Source organism: Strigops habroptila, chromosome 6, assembly GCF_004027225.2.
Source record: "Strigops habroptila isolate Jane chromosome 6, bStrHab1.2.pri, whole genome shotgun sequence".
NCBI lineage: Eukaryota > Metazoa > Chordata > Aves > Psittaciformes > Psittacidae > Strigops > Strigops habroptila.
The window spans coordinates 60,015,875-60,042,221 of record NC_044282.2 but is presented as its reverse complement, the minus strand read 5'-3'; the positions used below and the strand labels follow the sequence as shown (position 1 = coordinate 60,042,221).

Genomic DNA, 26,347 nt, shown 5'->3' with positions numbered 1-26,347 from the left:
TCAATACAGACATAATTTTATAATTAAAAAATTGTGCATTTGGACAGACAGCTGGCAGATACAACCATCCCTCATCCCACTCAATGCAGAAAATACATGTCTGGAACCCAGACGTCTGATATTTCTAATGCCACATATAATGACCTCCTAAGACTGTGCTTGTACTAACCTCCTGTATTCGACTACCTGACAAGAGCCCAAAGGCAGGTCCACCCTATAGTTGGCTCTAGCTGATCCTAGAGAGAACTAGTGTCCCTCTTCCAAGGCATTGTTTTCACTGAAGAGTTGTCATTGCTGTCTTTTGATCAAAAATTCCTCCAAAAATCAACATGTGGGACATAAATTTATTTTGATTTTTTTTCATTAAAAAAGTAATCAAAGAAGAATTTTAATGAGATTTTCTTTTTCAAGATGTCCATGGGGAAATAAGGCTATTTCTCTACTACTGTAAACACAACAACATTGTGGCTGGCTGTCTTGTCCAGAGGCCAACTGACACTCTGGCCACAACCGTATTAAACCTTTGCTATCTGGGCAGCACAAGATTCAGCACCCAGGCATGGCACTAATTAACTTAATGGTATAGGTAGAGCTGCTGTGCCCCAGATACCTCTTTCCCTAGAAATGATACTCAATAAGCCTTGGAGTGGAGGGGGATGCATCACTGCATGGTTACATACTATGGGAGACAGAGGACTGAACTCAGCACCAGAGTCCCCTGCCAGTTCCCCAGCCCCATGTGGCTATGAACTCCTTCATGACGTTAATTTGTTCCTCCTGTGGAGACAGACAAATTATTTGTCTTCTCTGCATTGACCTAAGCTCCTTATGAAAACTCCAAGTCTTGATGCCTTGTTGCATCTTCCCAGGCATGGCAGGGTCTCATCAGATTCTGGTTCACATCACATTTGGGAACAAAGACACAGGCCCACCACTCAACCTCCTGAGAGAGGCATCCTGTGGGCTCACATGCACACACACAAGAACTTATGCACACACACAGCTTACAGACACAGTCAGGTACAGGCACATCAACACAGCCACACAGCTTTCTGCTCAGTGCTGGCTTGCGTCTCCTGCTCATCCCCAGGGCTGGGGCTGGGGCTGGGGCTGCGTGGACACAGTCACGTTCACTCAGCCACAGAGCTCTCTGCTCGGGCGTGTGGAGGGGAGCAGAGCTGGGCTAGGGCGATGGGTTGAGAGATTGTACCACTCTGACATGATCAGGAGTGGTGCTGGCACAGGAGGAAGAGCCTAGAGGCACCCAGGCTTGGTCTAGACAGGCTGCTTTGGGTGCCAGGTGACCCAAGATTGCCATGGCTAGATCTCTTGAGCCCCTGCCCTTGCTGGGCTGCACCATGGGTGTCTCTACCCTCTGTATCACTCACAGGCAGGTGTGCAGCTGTGTGCACGAAAGGCAAAAATCTATATCATCCATCTGAAATACTGCCAAGCAGGGAGGGAATCCCAGGGGTTTGCTGCAGGTCCAAAGCACATTGCAGCTATATTTCTCCCTTTAATTTTATAGTCACACTTTATGTTCATCACAGAAAAGTCCCTTTTCTTCTCTCCTCTTCTGATGGATGTGTGTTGCTACAGAAGATCCAGTATTTGCTGGTGCTGCTGTTGGGGTAACGTCAGCCTGGGGTGATTTCTCTCATATGAGATGCCTTGGGTGTAAGTTACCTCCTTTGCCTTACTGTAGGGGTAACTACATGGTGTCTTGTGGCCACTGCTGACAAGAAGATTATAATCACATATTGCTCTGGGTATAACTTCTAGGGCACACAAGCGACTTCTGGCTGGCTAGAGTGTCTATATAAATGTGTCCATGGTCTGTCCATAATCTATACCACAGGCAAAATTAAGCTAGAGTACACTGGACTCAATGGACGAAGTCAATAAACATATCTTCTCACCCTTTCTTGGGGATGCATGCCATTTTACCCATTGTCCCTTCCCTGCTGGGAGGGCTCCTTTCCACTGGCAATAAGCTTCCCACCTGAAATAGCCTCACAGACACTGTGCCTGGGCCAGCAGAGGCTCAGAATCGTTGCCTAAGGTGACATTCATGGAGGAGAGTGACTTAGTTTCTGAAGAAGCAGCTCTAGCCTGGGGGAAGGTAAAGGGGAAGGCAAAAGAGATTTTGCTTTGCTTTGTGGCTGATCTTTGACTCCCTCCTTTGATTTTTGGCTACAAACCACACTGGAGCTGCATCACCTTTTAGTTACTGTGGGGGGAAGAGAAGGAGAAGAGACTTTGCAAAGGAGCAGGCTAAGTGCACATGGGTTCAGATGCTCTCCGCGCTTCCTTCATGCAGTTTCTGTCTTCTCAGTGAGCATCTCTGGGCCATCCCAGGGTGCAGCTCCACTGCTCTACCCTGCCACCAAGACCGGCTGTGGGTACCCTGTTTTCTCCTGTTCCCTCTGTTCCTCTTTGGCCTCTTTTCACCCAGCCGCCAGGTGGAGAGAGCTCTGGCCATGCCCAGTCCTCTCTTTCTCCCCCATCCTTCCCTCTTCTTCCCCCCTTCAACACAGTGAGAACCTCCGAGAGTTGATGTTCATCTTGGTGACCCCGATGAGCTTGAGCGGTGTGGAGAGGCTGAAGGAGCTCACAAGGGGGAAGTCACAGAAGAGGTCGGCGAGCTCGTCCCTCTCCTCCAGCTCGTATGTGGCGTCGTTGAGCATGCGCTGGTGGAGGTGGCAGGTCTGCTCGATCTTCAGCTTGTTGATGTCGCTGCGGAGGCGCATGAGCTGTCTCGCCAGCTGCTGGTCCTGCAGGCGCATTTCTGCCTGGAACACAAGACGGAGGGTGGGGAGGGAAGAGGTTATTGGCAAGGGCACAGCAAATTTGGTCATCATGATGTCATGATATCAGCTCCCTGACAGTGGCTGCACTAAATCACTGGAAATGAAACTCATGGGGAGAAGCTACACCATTGGAAAGAGCTGGGAGGGAGATAAGCATCTTCCAAGCCAGCAATGCATCCCAGTCAAATACCGGCTCAGGATGGTGAATTTTTAGCTTTCAGGAAGTCTGCGCCTGCTCAAGATTTCAGGAACACCAGGAAACTGGAATTAAAGCCAGCCATGCCAGGGCTGTTGTCTTGGGTAACCATCAGAGCAGGCTTCAGAGCTTCCATCTCAACCTTAAGCAAAGCCAAAATTAATTTTGCTCATAAGGGAGCAGCCGCAGCTAGAAGGAGCAATTAGAGGTGGAAAGGACCAATTAAAAGAACCCCAGAGAACCGATCCCCAAATACTTGGCTTGGGTTTCCAGCCTGCATAAATCAGAGCTGGTTCACGACAGCCGGGAACACAGGCCTCCATATGCTCCGTGGCTTATCTCACTGATCTGAAGTAGCTCTAGGGATGGGACCTCCACAGTTCCACATAGGAGAGAGAACAAGTATCCTGCAGGCTAATGAGCTAAGTGTTTTGAAGGGCTTTTTCCTCCCTTCGCACCTACCTTTGGAAGGTGGAAGATTCAGAAGTGATGAAAGAAACGAGCTTTTTTTTTTAATTCCAACTCGCAATAAAGCAGAAATTTTATGGCCACAGGATATCGGGGGTGGTGAAGAAAAGAGGTCAATGCTTGGTGCAAGAATCAGCCTTTGTCTGGGGAACAGAAGCAGGCAGAGCTAGAACAGCAGATGCGAAAGAACAATCCCTACTGCTCATCCCACATCCCTCCTCACAGAAAAGCACAAACCACAAAAGCTGCAAAGAAGGTGGTGAGAGAGAGGCTGAACAGCTCTGAGCAAACCTTGTGGCTTAAATCTCTCTGTAACTGCTGGAAACAAGGAGGGAAAAAACCTGGAATACAGTCCTACATCTGCCCTGATGTGATATCCTACCTCTTTCCCTGGTGTTGCCTCCATCTCAGGACATGAACTGGCACTGGAAGAAGCCTCCTGGCTTCTATTTTAGGTTTGGGGTTTTTTTCCTCCAAGTGGCTTCCTGGGTTAAGTTCTGTCCTTGCTGACTTCTCAGTGCATGAGATGATGCCCTGAGTTCACCTCCAGCTGCACAGTGGAGCTGCCCTGACTCCAAATCCAACATTTACCTCACTCCTTTGACTTGCATTACTGATTTCTCAGCAACCTGTGGTTTGAAAGAGAAGCTCAGGAACAGACCCAGACTACATCAATATTAAATATATTAATATTAATTAAATATATTTAATATTATTTAATATAATATGTATTATTTAATTATATATTGTATGTTATTTAATATATTACTATATTAAATAGTACATTTCAACAAAGTCTTCCTCTCCACTCAATTGTGAGCAAAGCATCCTTTGAGGTGATGCCAGCTCTCACGGTCCCAAGCAATTCCCCACAGGCACTCTTCAGGAGTTAATACAGAGGGATTCGTCCTCAGCAGGCATTTGGGATACAGCCGCCTTGTCTGGATTTTAACAGTATGGATTCAGTCAGGCCATACCGGTTGCCTCCAGGCCTGAAAACGAGCTGTTCAGTTTACAAGTACAGATGTAGCTCTAGGGGTAGGGGGTAAATTTATTCCTGATCTGGTGACTCATACATAAAGCTGCAAGAAGGGAAGGGAGGAGGGAAAATTCCCCTTGAGAGGCTCCACAGGTGGCCCTATTTCTACATAAGACTTTTCTGATGCCTGATGCATGGGCTGCTACAACAAGGATGTGAACCAGAGCAATCTTGGCATTGCTCTGGCTTGTGGCATTATCCCTCTTCCTCCAGGCAATGCCTCCAAAGACGTTTGGATCACCCCTTGCACCATTTCCAGTCTCACAGCGAGGTGAAGCAGCCACCTTAGGAGGTTGAAGAGCTTGGAGGGAAGGCTGGCTCTGCTCCAGCTGTTTTCTGCAGCTGTCAGGAAGCCCTTTAAAATGCTGTGCTTGGAGCCTAACCTCAGAGCTGACGCGAGCATAGTGAAAATTAATCCAAGCCAAGCGAGGATTTTCTCAATCCTGGACCACGGAAACATCCTGTAGGACCTTGCCTAGAGGTCTCAGACAGCGACTGGAGTCCAGCTCAGTTGCCTGGAGAGGATAGGGTCACCTTTTTACCAGTTTCTGAGTGAATATCTTTCTCTCTCTTGGGAAATCTCAAATTGTTGGCAGGGTTGTGCCTATTTACCTTCTTAATAAAACCCACTATTTCCTTGCAAACCTTGTAGCCCATGCCTCCAGCAGAGTAATGCCACTGGGCAGGTTGTTCTTCTCCCACCGCAGTTGCAATGAAAAAAGTATCCTTATTTTGTTGATATTTTTCCCTGTTTCACAACCAGCGCCACGCTGTGACATTTTATCAGGAAGGCGGTCGTGGGCATTATTGAACTGACCCTTGGTCATTCTTTCTTGTCAGTTTATCAAGCTGTATAAGAAATGTCAACAAATGCTTTCAAGAATGTGGGATTAAAAAAGCCACCACTGCCACAAAGAGTTTGAAAATTAATTACGAGGCCATTGTGGAGAGGGATGTGAGTTGGTGATTGCTATTTTTCCCTTGTGAGCTAGCTTTCCTTTTTTTGACCAGTTCTTGCTTCGCCCGTCTTTTGAGGAAGCTGTCTTGATTTCATGCAAGCTGGAAGACAAAATCCCTCCAGTGGATGTTCTTCAAGTGCTCCATCTCCACTCACCCTTCCTGCCCTCCATCAGACTTGCTGACGTTGATGTCTACCGAGCCAGCCACACAGCCTGCTGGCCTCCTGTAGGGTAGGGTAGAGCAAACCCACCACCCATCTACACTGATCACCTAGGCTGTGACACTGTCTCGGATATAATCCTTTCTATCTGTGCTCTGGGGCTGAACAGAGAAACAAGGGTGACCTGTCAGATGTGCACTATCAGTCTCTCACTCTTCCCACTCATCACTGGGGCTTGGCTTGAGATGCAAACACTCTGTCCTCCCTCCATGGACTTGTCCCATTAAACCCTGCTTTGTTCAAAACTGCCCAGAACATTAGCATAATTTGGGTCAAAATCCAGAAATCCTCATTCTCCTTCCCTTTGCCAGAGGCTCCTCAAGAGCACTAGAAACATTCACTCTGTTCCATGCCGAGGAGCCAGCCATCGCTAGAAATTATGAATGATCATTTTTTGAAAGGAGCACTGTCAGGTCAGCAGAGCTCCACAAAGCTTCCTGAAAAGAAATAATGAGATTACAGGGCCTGCAACACAGGAAGCCGTGGGGTTTTCAGTTTACACACTTCATCTACAGAGCCAGCCATCACAAAGTAACTCGATGAACCAGTTAATGTGTGGGATGACAGCATGATCCCACACACTCTGTGTCATGTCCTGGGGAAACCCACAGGGAGCATCCAGCAGAAGCCATGCATTTTGCTTCGTTCAAGTCTCACATGTCAAATGAAGGAAGAGTCTTAGGTATGTCTTGCTCACACCAACCACTTTTTAACCCAGTCAAAGAGCTGCCTTTCATCTGCATTGTTGGAGCATGCTTTTGGGATGGACAGGCTGCCACTCTGAATTTCACTGGGTGAGAGGGAACCAAACTCAGGTCCTTCCTGGCGGAGGAGCTGCTGCAACTGCTAGGCTGAATCACAAAGCTGGACCACAGGGTATTATGAACCCGCAAAGGATTTTCTGTTTGGATTGAGCCTCTGAGTCTCCCAGGAATGTTTAATATGGGGGAGGGAGAGAACAGACAGGGGAAGCTGTGGCTGCCCCATCCCTGGCAGTGTCCAAGGCCAGGTTGGACGGGGCTTGGAACAACCTGGTTTAGTGGAAGGTGTCCCTGCCTGTGGCAGGGCGTTGGAACTGGATGAGCTTTAGCGTCCCTTCTAACCCAAACTATTGTCTGATTCTATGAATTTAACAGTAGAGTTGACCTTGCTCTGGTTCTTTCATTGCTTTAAATACAAACACAGACAAATCCTTCATGGATCTGCTATGCAACAGAGGACTCGCAATGCAGGCCAGTCTCCATCACCATATCCATTCCCTAGAATCCTTCTCCTCCTCTCCACCTCCCAACAACCACAGAGCAATCTGCAGTGAGGCTCATGTCAGCACTGTTTTGGTGCTGCATCATTAAGCTCATTTAAGTACTTATTCAGCCAATATCAGTATCTCAAAAGGAGATAATAGTGGTTAATACTTAATATTAAATGTCTGATGAACAGGGCGTGGGTGTTCTATGTTTGCCCAGGAGAATGCATCAGGCATTTGTGTCCCTTTTCAAGAGTCTTGCCTGCTTTCTGGCTCACACACCTCAGATTTCAATGCCAAACACTGGTGAATTTGAGATGGAAAAAGTATTTTCCTTGTGGGACAAAGACAGAACTGTTCCAAGATGTCCCAGTTCACAGCTTTGTACTTTAACCACATTTAAGAGGAAGAGGACTTTGAGGGCTTAATTTTAGAACTCATAAAACCTGCCAAACTTCAAGAACAAAGTGAGAAGTACAGTCCGACCACTCTGATCCTTGGGTCTGTCACCATACCCTGGCTGGTGATGGTTCTACTTTCAGCACTGATGAAGAGCAGCCACACTTGACAGTGGAAAGGCAAACACGAGGGTGAAGACGAGGCAGGAGGAGTTGGGGAGGGAAGTGCTGCAGCCCTGGGGCGGTTCAGCACATGCTGAGTGCTGCAATTTGCTCCTACACCTACACAGAGCCTCTCAGCGCAAAAACAAGAGCAGGAATTTGCATGGCTGAATAAATCAGCTTCTCAGGGCCAGATTCTCAGCAGGTCCCATCTGACGCGGCTGGCTGGAGCTCAGCGGGCATATGTCAGTCCTCTAAACCAGGGCCAGGACTCCATGTGCAGAATCAGGTCCTGGGACAGGTCATGTGGGGTGAAAGACCAAGAACAGCAGATGCCCAGTAAGACCTTGGCTTTGTCCTTCACTTCTGAACGTGAGGAGCCTCAACCTGCCAGAAGCTGAACCAGAGCAGACCCTGGAGACACGGAGGCAAATTCCTTGCAGCATGGAATCATGGAATTGTAGAACACCAGGTTGGAAGAGACCTCGTGGGCCATCTGGTCCAACCTTTCTAGGCAAAACATGACCTAGACTAAATGATGTCTTTTGTGTGGAATGGGAGTAATGTTTCAGATTTAACAGGTAACTTTAATTTTAAAGCTAATAACTCCTGGACTATCAATTCACCACACAACTAACCCATGCCATAGCCTGTTCTATACCACCCTGGCCAGGGGGAAGTGTGGCCATACACATACTACTGAATTCACTTTGCCACCAGTAGAGGTTTTGGCTAGGATAGAGTTAATTCCAAAACTGGGTGGTCCCATACAAATTGCCTGTTGGGAACAGTCCGCAGCATGTGCAAACTCCTGAAGCTCTAACTGTTTGGCAGGGTGCTATCTGGTACAAGCCAAAACCATGCCGGGGCCATGCTATTGAAATAACCCAGCCTAAACATGCTGGTAGCTGTGATGAGGGTTGCACAGTGTGGGTGATGGACTGCACACCCTGTATTGTTGCATTTCATACAGTAAGGACACAGGCTGGGATACTTCTTTCCTTGTTAGAAATCTCTACATTCACCAGCTTTTGTAATTTCATTGGGTAGATGAATCCTACATATGCTAAATTGACTTCTCATGAAGGACTGCGTAGAGTGGGGGAGAATTCACCCTGCAGCAGAGGACAGCATGGCAGAGGCAGAGTTCAGCTCAATTCTGACTACTGGATAATTTAGGATGATCTTCAGAAAGCTGCCCAGTATACTCAACACTTGCTTGGATTGCATGGTGCTCCCAGGTCTATGGTCTCCTATGTTAAATCAGACCAGAACGATTGACTGATTGCCAGCTTAGGGTGACCTTACCCAAGGTGTAGGGTGCTGGTGTCCTGCCTGGCTGCCCCAAGCAGGGTGCTGCCTGAGGATGCTGCCCTTTCTGGCCTTGGCTCCTACCTTCAATAAATGTGTACACTTAGACATAACCATACCCTGCTAGGAAGCCTTCCTGATTGCTTTACAATCACAACATGTGGATAAACAAGTTAAAAAAAAAGGGATGTGTGGAAGCTTGTTCGCTTATTTGAAAAGAAACTGAGTTTCACCCTTGAAATGTAATGTGAAATGCATATTTTTGTTCCAGCATCCTGTGATGCGCTGGCCTCACTGTGTTCTTGCTGTTTGCTGGCAGATCTTACTCAACAATAGTGCCTCCAACATAGCTATTTAGCTGTGTGGTCAGTCAAATACATGCTCTCTTTTTTGGGGAAATTGTTCTAAATTACACGAGTCACATCCAGATCCAGAAAAGACTGGTATAATTATGAGGCAGGAAAATAGAAAGTGAGGAACAATTAGGGTTTGCTTTGCCCTTTTTCTTCTTTAATTTAAACTTTCAGTTTTCGTCAGACAGTGGTTTATATACCACACCCCAGTTGAAAGGGTAGAATCAGACTCTGAGGCAATAGAATCATAGAATCATAGAATCATAGAATACTTCCATCATCAGCAGAAGCTGAAAGAGCAGATCTTTTAAAATCCAGGGCTCTGAGAAGAAAAATCTGCTTCTTACTGTCTTTGGGCATCTTGAGATTTGGGGTTTACATCAAGTGCACTGTGAATTTGAGATTGCATCACAGATGCAAGCACATGCCCAGATTCAGGTCTCACATCTGGAGCTGAGATTCTCTGGAGTGCTGAGTGATTTTAGGAGATCAGCTCAAAACTCTTCCTAATAGTTCTGGATTCCCAAAAGCACTGCAGCTACCTTCTGAAAGCCATGGTCCTGAGAAATAGCTCAAACACCACAACTGTGACATCCTGAACCATCTCTGTAAATAACTTCTCCAGAGATCTATCTAGCTGGATGGATACAGTAAGAGCACCAAAAAGTTGAAAATAATTATTATCTGAAGCAAAAGTTGCCAAACTATTATTCGTTGTTGTGCACAAGTTTTCCCTGAAGACTTTCAGTGCTTATCACAAGCAAAACGTGCACAGGAACATTTTCGTAAGTGCATCTGAACCGTGAGTGATGTCCCAGCCCCTGGGGACTCTGCTGCAAATGATGCCACTGTCAATAGTTCCAAATGCTGGTGGGACTCATAGGCAAACTTCCAATTAGCCACCAGAAACAAAGCCAAGTGACATAGAATCATAGAACCATAGAATATTTTGGGTTAGAAGGGACCTTAAAGCTCATCTAGTTCCAACCCCCTGCCATGGGCAGGGACACCTTCCACTAGAGCAGGTTGCTCCAAGCCCCGTCCAACCTGGCCTTGAACACCGCCAGGGATGGGGCAGCCACAGCTTCTCTAGGCAGGAGTATTTTCCAGTTATGTGGGCCAAATAATAAAGATTTTTCATTCCAGTGAGGAGAAGGGAAGGATCACTGGGAAGTGTGGTCCTGGTGTCTGCTTGCTCCTGCACTTGAAGACCACTGAGGCCCATTCTCCAGTCCTGAGAGCAGCTGCCTTGATCCAGTCATGTCCATCCTGTTGACCTCCTGTGGCCTCCAGAAAAGATGTGCTGCATCCACACTTCCTCCTGGGAATGATCCCCACGCTGTGTTGACTCCTGAGCTGGGTTGGAAGCTGTTTGGTTCAGCACTAGTTGGTCCAGGCCAAATTTGTGCCAAAGACCATGACAGATAGCAACACAACATATAAAAGATGAATTCCAGCACCCATGCCCTGGCTCTGTGTGTTTTCCTAGCACAAGTGTAGCATTTTTGTCTTTTCTTCCTCTCTGTGAAACTACTAGTTCATAACTACCAGAAATAAACATACATGTAACACAGGACCCAAGGCTGGGATGGGAGGATGACAGAAAGGTGGGCCAGCTTCTAATGAAACAGGAGCCAACAAATGATGAACCTGTAAGAGCTGGATAAGGAGGGGTCTGAGATAAGGTTCTGGCATCTTGCATACAGCAGAAAAAGGAATATGAGTTGTTAGGTATTACATGATCAGCACAAGGGGGTGCCACAATAGTTTGTAAAAAAAGGAAGCACTTGGTCTCACCATGCAGAAACTACTTGGGGGAAGCACAAGACCTTATGAAGCATTGTGAGTTAAAAAAAGAAAAAAGGGGGAATTAGGCAAACACTCTGAGGCCAGATTCACTAATGATTGTTAAACACAGTGGTCAGCACACAGGCTCCCACTGAGGGAGTTCCTAAACCACGAACAGCCACAAGCTGCAAGAGCAGATCCAGGGGATAGATCTAGTCATGCTTCCCTCATACAGCTGTGAAGCAGCATCTAATGCGATACCTATCGGAGAAGTGCTATTACACCAGCAGTGCCCACGTATTCATGCTGTGTTCATACCTGTTGCATTCACCTGAGTGTTGAGATGTAATTAGAGAAGAAGGGGATGGGACAAACTGCTAAAAAGTCCTAACCAGTACAAGCGACCATATCTCCCAAGGATGCTGAGGCTGGCCCAGCTCCTTCTCTGAGGCTGTGGATGCTCTGGAACTCATCTTTTCCCTTCCCTGGGCTGCTCCTGCCAGCCACAGAAAATGCAATGATTGATTGTTGCCTTTCCACCTGGGGCTGAAGGCAGGTAGGAACAAGGAGTTGCTTGTTTCCTCATTCTTTTTTTTCCCTCTTGATTAAGTGTGTGATCTAACAGGGGCAGAAAACCACTTACCAGTTCCTTCCTGAGCCACGTCAAAGCTTCATCGATGCTCTCAAAGCCACCTATTCTCCCTGAGGTAAGAGTCACCTTGTCCTGGGCAGGGCTCCCATTGAGATGCAGCTGCACCTTCCTCAAGGGGACAGTCTCTCCCATAGCCTTTTTGGCCTCAGTTGTCGTCTCCTCCTCCTCTCCCGCTGGCTGAGGACTCTTCCATGCCTGCTCCTCCAGCTTTGCCTTCCACTCCAAGTAGGAAGGGCGCCTGGTTTCCAGTCTCAGCTTCTCTGTCAGCGCCTTGAGGGTCCTCAGGTGGTCATCAGGAGGAGCAGCACCTCCAGAGCCAGCATCCATACTGTCCAGCACCTCTTCTATTTGGATTTTGGGTAGAGACATCCTCTCTGGGAGTCAAAAGGCATAGGGGTAGGCTGCAAAGAACCAGGGGTGGGAAACCTTCAAGGTTTGACCAGGTATCACAGCGTGTCAAACAGCTCTTCAGTGGACAGCCAGAGCAGTGGTAGCTCCTGCTCAAGCACCACGTTGGCCTTGGACGAACACCTAAAAGAAAAACAGAGGGTTGGTTTCCAGTTTGAGACGGAAAAGAGAGTGAGGAAAGAGAGGAGAGAGTGAGGGCTTTGGGAGAGGCACGGTGCCCAGGAGCTCCTGGGGAGTGTTACCTCACCTCAGCTATCTGACTGCTTTTGGGGCAGGAACAGACAGGCTCTGGCGTTTAGGGAAGTGCTGGTTACCTACATCTCCAATCTTAACTTAGGGTGCCATGAAAGGGTTGCCAGGGAGGCCAGGACACATTCACACAACCAAACATCTTCAGAAGACAGCAATGGCTGTTGCTGGGTATTGGGGTGCCTGTGCACACTATTTTGCTGATTTCCTGGCTGGCAAACCTACATCTTTCCATTTGGGCAAAACAGGGCCAGGTGAAGTTGTATCGAGTCCAGACGAGGTCACGAAGATGCTCCAAGGGCTGGAGCACCTCTGGTATGGAGACAGGCTGAGAGAGCTGGGTTTGTTCAGCCTGGAGAAGAGAAGGCTCCAGGGAGACATTTGACCTTCCAATACCTAAAGGGGCCCTCAAATTTTACAGATTTTTGTTTAGGTCTAGGTTTGCTAAAGATGCCAAACTGCAGCCGTAAGATTCAGCTCCCTCCTGCCCATCAGGATCAGGGCAGGATCATTGTCTCAGCCAAGCGTGGGAGCAACTGGTCTAGGTTCTGATGCTTGTGCTCAGAGATCCTTGAACTTGTGGTTTCCATCACTGGCCACGTCCCGTCTGCCCACTGGGAATGGTCCTCTACCACACTGGTAGAGGACTAGCACAGAGGAGGCAGGAGCTTCCTCCCCGCTTCTCCTCCTGCCACCACGTGTGGACGCAGGGAAGCTGTGCCCAAAGCTGGTCTACCAAACCATGGACCTGCAGCAACAGAGGACTCAAACAACTCCGCAAGAGTTAAGCTCAGGCTATTTCTGCATTCATTTGAGGGGAAGATCAGATAAGAGACTTTCTCAAGGTCATATGCTCGTCTATGGCTGAGTTAGGAATAGATCCGGAGCTCTCGTATACATGTCAAACACAAAACAAAACACTTCTCTGCCCGCCTGGTAACATGCCCGGAAAGACCAGCCAGGACGTATGCAGCTTTCTAGCTGGATGCACTGAACCACAGCACTATGAGTTACTCAGTCATTTTTCTCCCTGCTATTTGCACCCACGAAGACGCGTGTAACTCTGAAATCCAGACCATAATTATGCCTCTCCAACCTTTTCAGTAAGAAGATTCAATTTAAAACAAACACCAACAGAGAGCAAGATCTATCCCACAGTTGTGAGCAGGCACATGAGCTGAGCGAGGAGTTGATAATATACACACAGACAGTCTGGAGGTGGAGAATTAGTCATGTTGCGGTCTTGTTCCTGCTCTTATTTATGTTAATGAGAGTTTTACGGTGAGCGGGAGCAAACACAGATACTATATCAGGATGAAGCCAACAGCTCTCATGTCTGTAGCAGCAACAGTTTTCCTTCTTCTGTTGGGAAACAGATTGTATTGGAGGGGAAAGCAGAGGGATGCCCTGTTGGAGAGTCAGGCCCTGCACCAGCTCTTGCACAGATGCGCTGCAAAGCTAAGGGCATGTAGACGAATTTCACTTGTCTCCAGCTCCAGCTACAGAAATCAATAAAGGAGAATACCTAATGGCTTTAAAGACCTCACCTCTGAGCTTTTTTCCTGACCATTGAGACAGAGATTTCTGGGGATGGCCAAAACCAGCAGCACAATAGAGTCTGCTGCAGCTCTGATCTACAGGATTTGGTAACTCCTAGCAAAGATAGCATGTTTATTGTAAAGCTGACTTTTTCCAAATGCCACAGCTACAAAGCAGAGCCCTCACAAACTCTTTCGCGTCTTCAGCATGTATAAAATCCTCAGGGTGGAAAAGACACTTGCTGTTTGAGCCCTGGGTATAGCTCAATTAGCATTTATAGAGTGGACCATAAAAACGGGACAGCAGTTTGGAGCATCCCTTTTGTCATGATGCCACTGCCATCTCGCCCCAGCAGCTTTGGAAGAGCCTCCCAGCAGCTCTGGAGGGAGCTGATTTTTCTATCCTAACGGTGGCATCGATCCAATCCATCCTTCACCTCCTCCTCAGTGTAACAGGAAACTTCTCACTCACTCTGTCGGGACACCCCCTAAATAGTCCTGTCTGTTCCCCAGCCTTTCCAAACTCAGAAAGGACAGAAAGGAGCCACTTCTAATTTCCTATCAATACCTTGGACTTGGATCAAAGACCTGCTGTAGAAATAGATATGTGAAAGTGGTAAGCGTGTGAAAAGTGTACGAGGCTGTAATACAAACCTGTTTGCTGCCTGGGAGCTACCTAATTCCCAGGAACAAACCTGGCCTCTGGCTCAAACCAACAGACCCCAGTCTCCCAGCTCCAGGCTCAGTTTCCCCCTAGGCTGGCCCGTGCAAGGGAATGGAAGTGATTAACCCTTGATTTATCCTCATTATCACACTTGCAAGACTCAGGGACATGCCTAATTAGGGGAAACAGTTTGGCACTGTGAAGGTCTGCTCCCACCTCACTAAGACCCTTTGCTCAGGGGTTCCCCCTTCCCTCGAATGAACCCCAGCAATCCTGAAGGCACAGGACACATCAGGTCGCTGCAGTGACAAGAAAAACTTTGATTTCTTTATTGGGTTAGGTTTCCATTGGAGAAGTCAGCTTAACCGACCTACCCTGCAAGCTATAATGCAAAGGGATTAGTAGAAGCACATGTCTGGGATGGAGAAATAACAGGATTGTCAACCTGGATTGAGTATGAAGTTCTTCCATGCCAAGACTCATGGAGCTGGCATGCCCTGAGGCTTGGCTTTTGCATGGCTGCAGGTCAGCAGTGCAAATCCTGCTCTCTCCTATGCCAGACACACCTTGTGAAGCTCATGGTGTGCCCTATCCTCTAAGAAACCAGGTCCAGCAGCACAATCTACCACCACAACGGCAGCCATATCAATCCTGAAGCAGATGCAGACCTGTTCCCATCTCACCCCTCTGATATCCCTGCCCATGCATTACAGCAGGGGATCAGGAGAGCCATGTGAACATCCCCTGACAAACCACGTGTGATGGGATAAGGAGGCAAGCAGAGGTGTACAGGGGTGTGAGAAAAGCTTTGTGTTATCATCACTGATGATGGAAAACAATGAATTCAGATGCTGCTTGCTGTCAAAAGGGAGACTGCACAAAATGATGCTAGGCACAGCCTTTTACCCTGTGGGGGTTTTATGTGCCTGAGAAGTTTTGTACACGTGTACCTTCCCCATCAGCTCTCTGAGCCCTGGTCAGCTTTGCACATAGGGCATTCATGAAACAGCACTGATTGGTGTGTGCTGGGTCAGGGCAGCACAGGTACAGCCTGCTAAATTCAGGGCTATAAATAAGGGCACACAGTGCTTTGGAAGGTCACACTCTGGGAGAAGGAGGTCTAGGAGAAGAAAGGAGTGGGGGAAAGGAGGAGAAACACACAGGATGGAAATAGGAGGGATAAAGCAGAATAAATCTATCAGCCTAGGTAGAGGTGTGGGGAGCAAATTATTCTTCTCCCTTCACTATTCCTGGTGGATTTCAGCTTACTGTAACACCATTTTTTATTGCAGAGGAGCAGTGATTGTAAGAATCTATATTACTCTGCTCATCTAGTCTCCAAGAACTAAAAAAGGCCCCAGTATGAGACAAAGCCCAGGCTGAGGGAAGCCCTTTTGGATGAAGGGGTTAGGTCCCTTCATAGCCCATAGTTATCCACATAGCCCATGGATAACACCTATAGCATGGGGTAAACAGGGCAGCCTGTTTACCAGGGTGAATGGTTCAGGCTGTTAATGACCTTCAAAAAGCACTTCAGCCCCTTTTATGCCTCAGTTTCCCTCTCACTGAGTAGGCAATTCATGCAATTGGCCTTCAAGGAAAAAGCCCTGAGGATCTTCAGAGATGTACAGAATTCACCTCTGATATCTTGAGGTCTCTCCATCTTATCTGAGTGCCCATGTTTTTACTACAGTTGGAACAGGGACACCCTCTATAATCCGTGGAATTTGGGATGCAGTTTCCCTGACCATTTGCAGGCATCTGCTCCAAGGGTTTGCATCCTGGAAAAGAAAACACTGGAGTAAATTACACCTGCTTAACATCATCATCGAGCTCTGCAGGTCCCAGTGAGTGAGGAGGACCCTGAAACAGTGGGCTGAAGAAATACCAAGATGAACCCAGAGGGTGGGGACAGTGAAAGGAACGCATATCCCATGCAGATAGAGCTGTGTTTGCTTTCCTTCTCAGCACAGCAAGAAGACAGACGGGGATGGGGTGGGGATAGCTGACCTGCTGGAGGTCTGCAGCAGGTTGCCACTGGGGCAGGGAGGAGGAGATGCCTGTGCAAGGGTGTTGCCATAGCAATGGAGTAAGGGAGGACTCTGGCTGCAGCACGGTGCTGGATGGAGGCTTCCGAGCATCCTCCGGGCAGCAGAGACACCGAGACCCCGGGCAGCGGGTGAGAGGGGACACCCATCTGGGTCAACACTGCAGCTCCCTGGAGATGATGGTTCCCTTCTGGGGAGGCTGTACATGAATCACCCCTTTCCCATGCCGAAATGGCTCCGGAGGGAGCTCCTCCGCTGAGTGGGCTCTGGTGAGCTTGGGCTCTTCCTCACCCTGGGGTTCCTGCCCATACCCCCCCAAGCAGCACGGCTGCAGCATGCTGCTGTGCCTAAGGCAACCTACAGAGGCAGAGACCGAATAGTTCCTCTGGCCAGCCCACTGACTCAGAGGAGAGACAATCTCCCTGGGTTACATTATCCAGCATTTGGCTACCCAATCCTTCTCTGTAGCACCTGAAAATGCTCCTGCAGAAAACTGATCTGGTTCCCAAATGCTTTTTTCACCTATTCCAAAGTGACCTTCAGCCTCTCTCCAAAAAGAGAAGACTTCAGCAGCCCAAAGATCTGCCTGATCCTGAAGCCAGGACTCCCTCCTGAAACATCATGTCAGGATCAGATACTCTCTGCCTGCTCAGAATGGTGGGGCAGGATGGAAGGGGGTCTGCCCATGCAAGGCTGGGGTGGGCATGTCAGAGCCCATGCAGCGGGCTGAGATAGGGGTACAGCACCCAGATTAATGGGATCCTGAGTGCACCTGGATATTCCTGTCCATTTATTGCCACAAACAAATCCCCACAAGACCTCCCAGACAGCTCAGATGCTAAGGTCAGCAGTTGGGAAGCAGCCACTCCTGCTGCTTCAGCCCTTCAGATGTGGACATGACACTCACAGGTATATGGGGGAAAGAGGGAAGAAGTGGGGCTTTCCATTCACGTATGACCTGGTGCAAGGTGAGGGGTCACCCTGGCATGTCCTTCTGCCCAAATGACCTCCAGAAAGACCCCTAAACACTGCAGTGAAGGGGGGAGGAGAGAGCAGTGGGGGGCTGCAGAAAACCCACCAGCCTGACAAGAGGAGCAGAGCAGAAGAGCAGAGATAAGAGAGGACCAGTTTGCACTCCCTGGCCTCAGGTACTTCTCCCTGGCTAACCTCCAGCATCACTAGCAGATGATGAACAGATGACAAAACAACCTGTTCCGATAAATACATCTGTACATTCCTGCCTAGCTACATCTGATCCCTCCTCCATTCCCTGCACGAAATCAAGCAGGCTGCTTGTGAGGAAGCAGGACTCAGGTTGCTGCCTGCTTCAGATGGACCCTAGCAGCTCCATTTTCAAACCAGCTCCACTCCTGCTTTATCAGCATATTTCCAGCAGTTGTGTGGAAATCCTGCATGAAGATGGGCACTGCCAGATACTTGGCATTCCTACAAACCAGTCTTCCAAATGAGTGGGAAATATTTGCAGACTGGCAAGCTGGATGTAGTCAATGCTCTCAGCCCACCAGCCAAAACGAGGTATGATTACTCTTAGGGATTAAGCAGCAGCAGCAAAGGCAAGTTTACACACTTTTCGTGTGAAGACACCCCATCCACCCTAGTCATCTTCTGATAAAGCCTGTTGGGGTGAAGGGAGCTATGGATTATGGGCAAGGGTTGCTTCTCCACGCACTGCCCCAGGATCCTAGCAGGTTTTGGGATCTACTTTTGGAGGTGGCACACCTAACCTGTCCCCAGAGATGCCTCCAAAGGACCCATGGCTTAGCACAGCCAGTTCCTTCCCTTGTTTTCCCTGCTGCCACTCCAAGCAGAGCCACGATTCAGCAAGGGAAGAGCAGACAGAGCAGTCAGGGACCTCTGCCCGTGCAACCAGGGTAATGCGAAGGGCTGGGACTCCTTGGGAATGATCCAGCCCAGGCTGAGAACTGCTCTCTTCCCAGGAGACTAGCACAGGGAGCTATTTGCCCCTAAATGCAGTATGGAAGGCAGAAGGGTGTGTTTCCAGACAAAAAACAACACCTCTTTCCGCCTTCGCTGGGTTTCATTCTGCCTGGCACTGAGCTCCTCCTCTGCAGAGACAAGCGCCAGGGCCAGCTCCCATTGGAGACCCCCGGGCTCCAAGTTAAAGTGATCCAGGGAGTGGGGTCAGCCCCGCGGTGATCCCCTAATCCCTTTTACATGCTCCCTGTCCCATCCAATTACCTGCCTTGGTGGCTGCCTGAGCAGTGATCACCCAACCTCTGTGCTCAGCCCTGCCTTCTCCCAGCGCTGAGCTGCACTTTGTTATTTAACGTTATTTAAGGCGAGCCGCTTGCAGACAGAAAGCCTCAGGAAGGTTGCGTTACTCTGAGGATGCTTATTTATGCTTTTCCTTTCTGCAGTGTCTCTGCTACGTTTTGCAAACACCTAATGGCTGCGGAGCTGTTGCAAGCCCGGAGCCCGGGAGAAGACAGATTCCTCCCATTCTGCTTTATTTCTGTGTTGTACAGATCCCCCCATGAAGAGGTACCACTGCAATAGGCACTTGAAAGCGGGGGAGACCTGAGATGCAAATAACAGTGACAGCCCCACTATGCTGAAATGATGGCTGGCACAGAGACAACCCACAGCAGCCAAAACAGGCTTGTTCCCACTGGAAAGTGGGGAGTGCATAGGATATGGGAGATGAATAGACAAAGCCAAAGGAATCAGCTGGACACAGCTCCTCACTGGAAACAAGGCACTTGGTTTTCAACCATTTTAGACCCCCTCCACTGAGGTCCCTGATATAGAAAAGCTCCGGAGGACAGAGCAATACCAAATAATACAGGGAGCATCACAGGGAAACAAGGAGGGATCTCTTTAGCCCTGTGCGGGTGTCTCATATGAGAGAGGTGTCAGTCTGCACGGGCTGGGATGCTGCAGGCTGCATGATGTGGATGCTGTGGGTGCAGTGGTGTGCATCGCACCAGGGCGTGCTGGTTGGGGCTGCACGAATGCTTGTGCTGGGAGAGTATTATTTTAGCAAGTAGCCCCAGGCTGTTATAAACGGCTCTGAAGAAGTTCTGGGTGATTTGATTTCCCCCCGCAGCTCAGTGTTAACGTGAGCTGCAAGAGCCAGACCCGAGCAGGTGGAAACCTGCTCTGCTCAGCACACAGTGCCTGCTTCAAAATCCAAAGGTAGCTACGCCCTGCGAGGCCACCACGCTCCATCTCATTGTACCTGCATTGCACGAGCCAACAAACCTTAACAGGGCTCTCGGGAAGGGGGCAGAGGGAGCAACAGGTGATTGTCCCGAAACCCAGATAGACTCTTCCCTGTTACACCTCATCCAGTACAGGAAAATCCTCCTGAAGGCAGTGGGTACCCCCACACTGGTCCCAGCTGGGAGCAAAACCCATAAGCCTGATCGTAAAGGAGGGCTCTGCCCTGATTTCCAGCCTGTCCCAATCAGTGGGGAGCCGCCATGCTGGCCATCTCCAGGGAAATTTGGCAAGGCGGGAGGTTGTGGTTGGGGGTGACCATGCTAGCCCCCAGCCCAGCCATGCCGCAGCCAGCACACCAGAACCCAGTGCTGAACTTCACAGTGCATGGGGTAGCATTACCCCCACGCCGATGCTCCCCGGGGACCTGGTCTGTGCTGCTACCCCTTTCTGCAGGGCTAGAAAAGCCAGGGTTTCCCTTTAGCACCGGGAATCTCCGAGACAGCTCCGGTCCTGGGAGCAGCGGGGTGTCCCCAGGGTGGCTGTGCTCCCCTCCAGCCCCAGCACGGGCAAGCTAACGCGAGCAACAAACTTACCGGGGACTGAGTCAGAGGTAAGATCGCACGGACATCTTGGCTCCCTCCTTCCGCCGCGGGTCTCCAAGTTGGTGTTTGCAGAGCAGTGTCACCAGTGCCTCCAGGAGACTGTCTCATCCTCCTCCCTGTCTCGCTTCAGAAATCTGTGTGTGCCTCTTTTTTTTTTTTTTTTTTATTTAAGGGACCCTTTTTTTTTTCCCCAGCGGTTGCGTCAGGCCTGTTGCCTGGAGACAGGCGAGCTATTCCAGTTTGAGCTTTTCAGTCCAGAGCTCCTCTCTCTCTTTCATTCATACCACCAAGCCCTCAACCTACCTCCCACCAAGCAATAACCCTGGAGAGACCTGAAAGGGAGGAGCTGCACAGCCTGGGTCCTAAACATCCTCCGACACCAGCACCCAAACAAGGGAGGAGGGGGGAGCGATGCCCTCGGCGTGGGTAACAGGAATGAAGGGGTGCTGTCGGGGCTAGGGACCCAAAAGGCTTTCAGGAGATGCTGTTGTACTCCCAAAGGAGCCTGTGGTTCTTCCCGACACAGACCGGGCTGATGTCCCCCCCCCCGCGGCTGTTCCCGTTGCATGCCACGGAGAGCTATGAGCCCTTCTCCAAGGAGCCTGGGGTCCGCTGGCACTTGGGAGAGCTTTGGGATAACGTTTTCCAGATGCCACGGCTTGCCCAGGGGTCAGCGTGTGTGTGGAGGGGAGTTTTGCAAGCCTGCATCAGCATCTCCGGGAAGCCCTGGAGTGGGTATCCTGGGGCATGGTGGCTAGTACCCGCTTGCTGGCACCATCCACCTCCAGACAGAAACCAGCTCAGAAACCAGCCTTTGCCTGTCTTTTGGGCTGGGAAAGTGCCTGTTGCTCCCACGTCTTCCCCGGTGGGGCTGGAAACCATTTTAACTGCTTCCAGGAAGGGAGTGATAGAGGCACATGCCCCAGCTGCTGGCTGAGTTGGGGCCAGAAGCAAAGGCAGGGGACAGAGGGGGTTTCTCTCCTTCACCAGAAAATGAAGGTTAACCCCTCTATGCCTGGGGACAGCTCTCAAAAGCATCCCCACGTGCAGTTATTGCACATCTAGTGTCTCAGAACCACTGGCCGTGTTTGTGAACCTGGGGGTGTAAAGGGTTAAGTGTTGCCAATCAACACCTAACCACGCAGTCCCCTTCCCACATTCAGCTTTTGTGAGAGAAACCCCCTCACAGCCTCTGTTTGTGTTTTTTTTACCTTTCTCTTCTCCCCCCTAAGCCATCCCTTCTCTCCTGCCTGGCATCAGGGAGAGATTTACAGCCCTTTCAAGAGTCTGGCATCCCAACAAGGGCCTTACAAACCACAGCGCATGGTTGGGATTTTGCACCTCCCTTCAAATGCCAGCCAGACCAGGGGGTGCCCCTGACACCCCCCTACTAATTTATAGGCTGTGCCTGTACAGCTCTGAGTGCAGGGGGAGCGGGCACCTGCGAGTTGCAGCAATGCAGATTCAAAGAGTGAAGAACATCATTTTCGCATTTCTGATGCAAAAGTAATTTCAATTTTTTAATTTATGTTTTTTGCTTTGCCAGCACCCTTTTTTGTCAGATTTCAGATATACATATGCAAACTCAAGTCTGATGATCAGCTCTTGCTGTGCTGCAGGCAGGCACCCGACGGCTTGCACCCGTCCTTCCTGGGGATGCTGGCAATGGAAAGGGACCGGGGAGATGGAAGAGCTGTTGCCTTCATGCTAAAACCATCTGACGCTGATCTACAGCTGCATTTAAGCTCTTAACAGCAAATGGGTGGTTCAGCATTTCCTGCAACACCTCATCAAAACAAAATCTGGGTCTGTGCTGGTGAACCAAACAGTGCCAGGGAATGGGCATGGGCACAGGACCCTGATGAAACACAGGCCGTGGTCTAGTTTCGATGTGGGACGAGCAATTCCAGGACATGGCTCGGGAATGAGCAAGACCAGGGCCCCTTCCCAAGAGACAAGTTGGATTCAGCCACCCAGATTTGGTAGCCAAGAGCCATTTGATTGCATGGATGTGGCCAGACAGGGTAAGTTGGCCTCATGGCCAGTGACCAGGTCTAGCATGGGTTAGTTTACTAGCAGAGGTGTCACTTCCAAGGCTGGACACCTATCTCTTTGCAGTAACAGACCACACACTGTCACGCGCTCCCTCTTCTGTAAATGTTTATTTTTAATTTAGTTGTGTAATGGATTTCAAATGAGCTGCCATGAGACACCAGTGAAAGGCTGGAGCCAGGTCCTTCTGAGGTCTCTTCATGGGTTTGGAGTGATTTTTTGGCCTGAATGTATCTTATTTAAGTTGTCTTCACCCAAAAAAACTGTGGTGGGGAACTGCTGAAGAGCCGTGATGCTCCCACTGACGAGGCTCTAACCCCAACCAGTGGGCACTGAGATGAGGTGCAATGAGTCAAAATAAACCTGTGCAACACCAACACTGTTATAGCTCAGACTTTTTTATTTTGCTCAGATATAGCGAGGCCTTTCTGTTGCACTCAGAGCTCCAGTTCCCAGGGCTACATCCCACAGCATCTTTAGGCATAGCACCTTTCCCAGCGGATGCCTGAATCCTTGGGAACACACGGATCCAAGCCTGGGTCCTTGCTGTGATGTGGTTTTGCAAAGCCCAAGATGGGAATTGCTTTTTGTAGTGGTAATTCCCTCCAGATTTTCTTGGGAACCCAAATCTCCCATGCCAATCTAAGTACCACAAATGCTATAAATGTAGATGTGCCTTATAGCTAAATCTCATCTGGACTTTCTGAGCTGCTTATGTATCACCTGAAATGGGCAGAAATGGCCATTCCTCTGCCATAATGGCAACACAGCTTGGATTTGAACCAGCTGATTCTTGCCCCTGCTCCTGGTTTTGGGTGATTTCTCCTTGCAGGCATCCTGCCAACAGAGCATGGGAGACCTGGACCTCCCATTAGGGCTGTGTGGCCTTTCTGTGGGATCATGTGCTGGGAGCATCTTGCATCCATGGTTGCTTCTCAGTTGGTTTCTAAATAAATGCATTTGCCCCAAAGCAAAGTCCCTGGGGCTCAGCCTGCCCAGGCTGGGATGGGTAGGTCTTAACCATCACCATCCTACCACAGCCAGTGAAGCCTCCTCTCCCTACGCAGGGACTTGTACCAGGAAAGTCCTCTGACACGGTTGGAGGGCCACTTGGGAGCCCTTCAGCCTGGAAATGTGGCAGAGGCACCTACAGAGGGCAGCAGGTCTCCAGCTAATACTGTTCCCTGGTCGCCCCAAGGGAACTGATGCAAGCACAGAAGACCTGCAGAGGGTTGTGGTCACCTGGCTGCTTATCGTTATGGATGACCAAGGGACCTGGGACTGGCCTTTTTCAGTATTGCTCTGTTGTTTAGTCTGGGTCAGCTTGTTTAAGAGCTTAAGCTGGCTTTTCTCAGCTGGGATGGCACAAGGTTTCTGAGCAACACGGGGGAAATAGCTCACTGCAAGGGCAACCCCTGCACCCATGTGTTTGGTGCTGCTCTGTTTCTGGATGATGCTGAGCATCCACTGCTCACCCTGACAAAATGATGTGCATGCTGGGACTGAGGAATTGCTTTTCCTATGGGACGGGTTGTCTGTCCCTACCTTCAGGCTGAGCCTGGAGTGTGGTGCAGATTAGTTGTCAATTACTAGGATGGGGCATGGGGAGGAATAGGGTTGTGGGAACCTAGAATAAAGTGTCAGGAAGTGCTGGGGCTGTTTCAGCATAATACAGGTTCCAGCAAGAGGGAAATTGGCTTTTGGACCATATATCCTGCAGGTAGGTAGAGGAAAAGTAATGACGTAGGGGTGCAGGGGAAAGATAGTGGTATGTGAAGTGCTTCAAGAACAAGGCAAGGGGCTGTAAATATTTTACCACTACTTGGAATAGTTCTTAACCTTGACCCTCCTCATGCAAATACAACCCCTGTGAGCCGTTAGGCTTCTTTCTTACATATCTTCAGAGGTTGGTATTTTGTTTTCCTATGAATTTCCAAACCAATATATTGTTGGTCCATCGATCAACCCCTCCCACCAAACAACTTGTAAGCTTTCAGGTGAATTCTAGCTGAGTTTGGTAAAGAAGGAAATATTTCAAAGATGCAAAGAGGTGGCCGAGCAAAGGCGTGAGAAGACTAAGTCCACCAGAGGAAAAGCTTCATTGTGATCACCACCAGGGTGTTAAACACCAAAGCATCAACAGGAAATCAGATTTCATAAATTTCACCGTCATGGAACATCGTGATGTTTTTTGCGTTGTTTGTTGCCTTGGGGTATCAGCAATATTTTCTCTATGGGTTTCTCCCAGGTGAGGCGATATCAAAGGCAAAAGCAAAGGACAATTGAGCCTGAAGTCCTATCGAAATTATGGCGGGAATTTTCAGCCCATCTGCTTTTTCTTAGGTAAAAAGAAGTACATTTCCTGAATCCAGAACTAATTTTGCAAGTGTGTATTGTTAGGGGATTATTCCTCCCTCCAACACCAAAAAAATTCCCAAGCCCTGAAGAACTAGAAATCATTTCCAAAGAATATCAAAACCCTTTTGAAGGCTTGAAGTGGCTCATTTGTAATGATTGTCCTTTGATAAACCTGCTAATCCAGTTCATTGCAGTAACCAATAGAAGTCAAGAGCATTTAAAATCTCAGGACTGATACGTAATTTTTATCACCTCTCTACTTTGACAGAAAAAGGATTTGAGTTCCGCTTTCACCCAAAATATTTGTTGTAAATTATTTTCCAGAACTGCTAGTGAAGCAAAAATTCCTCTTCCAGTCTTGCCTGGCTACCTAGTAAAGGCATCTCCACTGAAAAGTGCAAGAGTGGAGGGATCTTGGGTGCACACCATCTCCTCAAACTTCAGTTAAAAAATTCTGTGTTTACCCTCTATTTATTTCCTTGGCTTCCTGAGCCAAGGAAGGGAAAGATAAGGAAAGTGCATTTCAGATACCTGCTTTAAGTTAGGATGAATGAACAGCGAAATGGAAAGCTGAAGCATCCCTGTCCTTGTCATCCCCTTTGGTGCCAGAGTCAGTTTCTGCTCACTTTCATAACAAGAGATGAGTGAAATTTACTGGATTTGTAATGGATCGATTGTCAGAAAACAGAGTTTCACTTCAACACTTTGTGGACTGACAGATTTAATCTGGACAACAGCTTCAGCTCAGGGCAAAAAAATGAAAGACAAATTATGTGGTTTGACCTTTTTTTTCAGTGCAGCAGTTTGGTTTTTCATCTTCCTGGATCAAACTGATCCATTCTGGGGACATTCAAATGAAAACAAGTAAAATGATGTTGCTTGTTATATTCTTCTGCTTTGCTGTATTTTCAGCCTAGTGAATGGGCCATTAAATCAAACTTTTTCCGAGCACTTCCAGTGACCACTATTCCAGAGAGATCTGTGCTTTGAAGGTTGCCTCCGTGCCCTAGACAGCCAACAGCAGTAGGCCGTTATCTCAGCCAGCGATGCTACCTGGAACTGCAGGACAGAGACGAAAGATTCAGACTTCTCTTACATAAAGTTGCCATCACTCATCTCAAAAAAGAGTGGATAAACAGCCTGTTGATCAAACAGCCTCAGGCAGGATCCCTGTTGTCCTGTTTGATGAAGCTTTGGCTGGCTTGCCTTTCTGTTTGTCCCAGTGTCCAGAGGCTCTGTCCAAAATCCAGCAGGATCAGTAGATGACACACCCAGCTTCCTGGCCTTCAGTTGGGTTGGTGGGTCTGAAATCCTGCTGATGAGGGTGGGAATGAGAATGATGGGGTATTGCGTGTTGCTCAAAGACCCTTGGGGATAACAGGCACCAAAAGACACCCGCATAGTGAGATCTGAGCTGGTATCTGCCCTCAGCATGTCCACGTGGGCATTGGGAGCTCAGCGCAGGCAAAGCTTTTTGCAATACATCAAATAGCTGATTGCACAAAACAGAGAGAAGGCAGATCTTACAAGATATTACATACAAGTGATAAAGAGATATGAGGATGTGCTGTCAGTTCTCTCCCGTAACTCTCTTCCCTCCATGCCCTAAATGGCATCAGCT

At 48.9% G+C, this 26,347-nt stretch overlaps 1 protein-coding gene across 1 annotated transcript; it reads right to left on the bottom strand.

Moving 5' to 3' along the window:
• Positions 1-20,823, bottom strand: FAM167A (family with sequence similarity 167 member A). The gene is made up of 3 exons (XM_030490608.1): positions 20,308-20,823; positions 11,595-12,134; positions 1-2,792 (listed from the first exon to the last, which is right to left on the bottom strand). Exons 2-3 carry the CDS (start codon positions 11,970-11,972, stop codon positions 2,529-2,531), a joined length of 642 nt encoding a protein of 213 aa, XP_030346468.1. The 5' UTR covers positions 11,973-12,134; positions 20,308-20,823; the 3' UTR covers positions 1-2,528.
• Between the last annotated feature and the right edge of the window lie 5,524 nt (positions 20,824-26,347).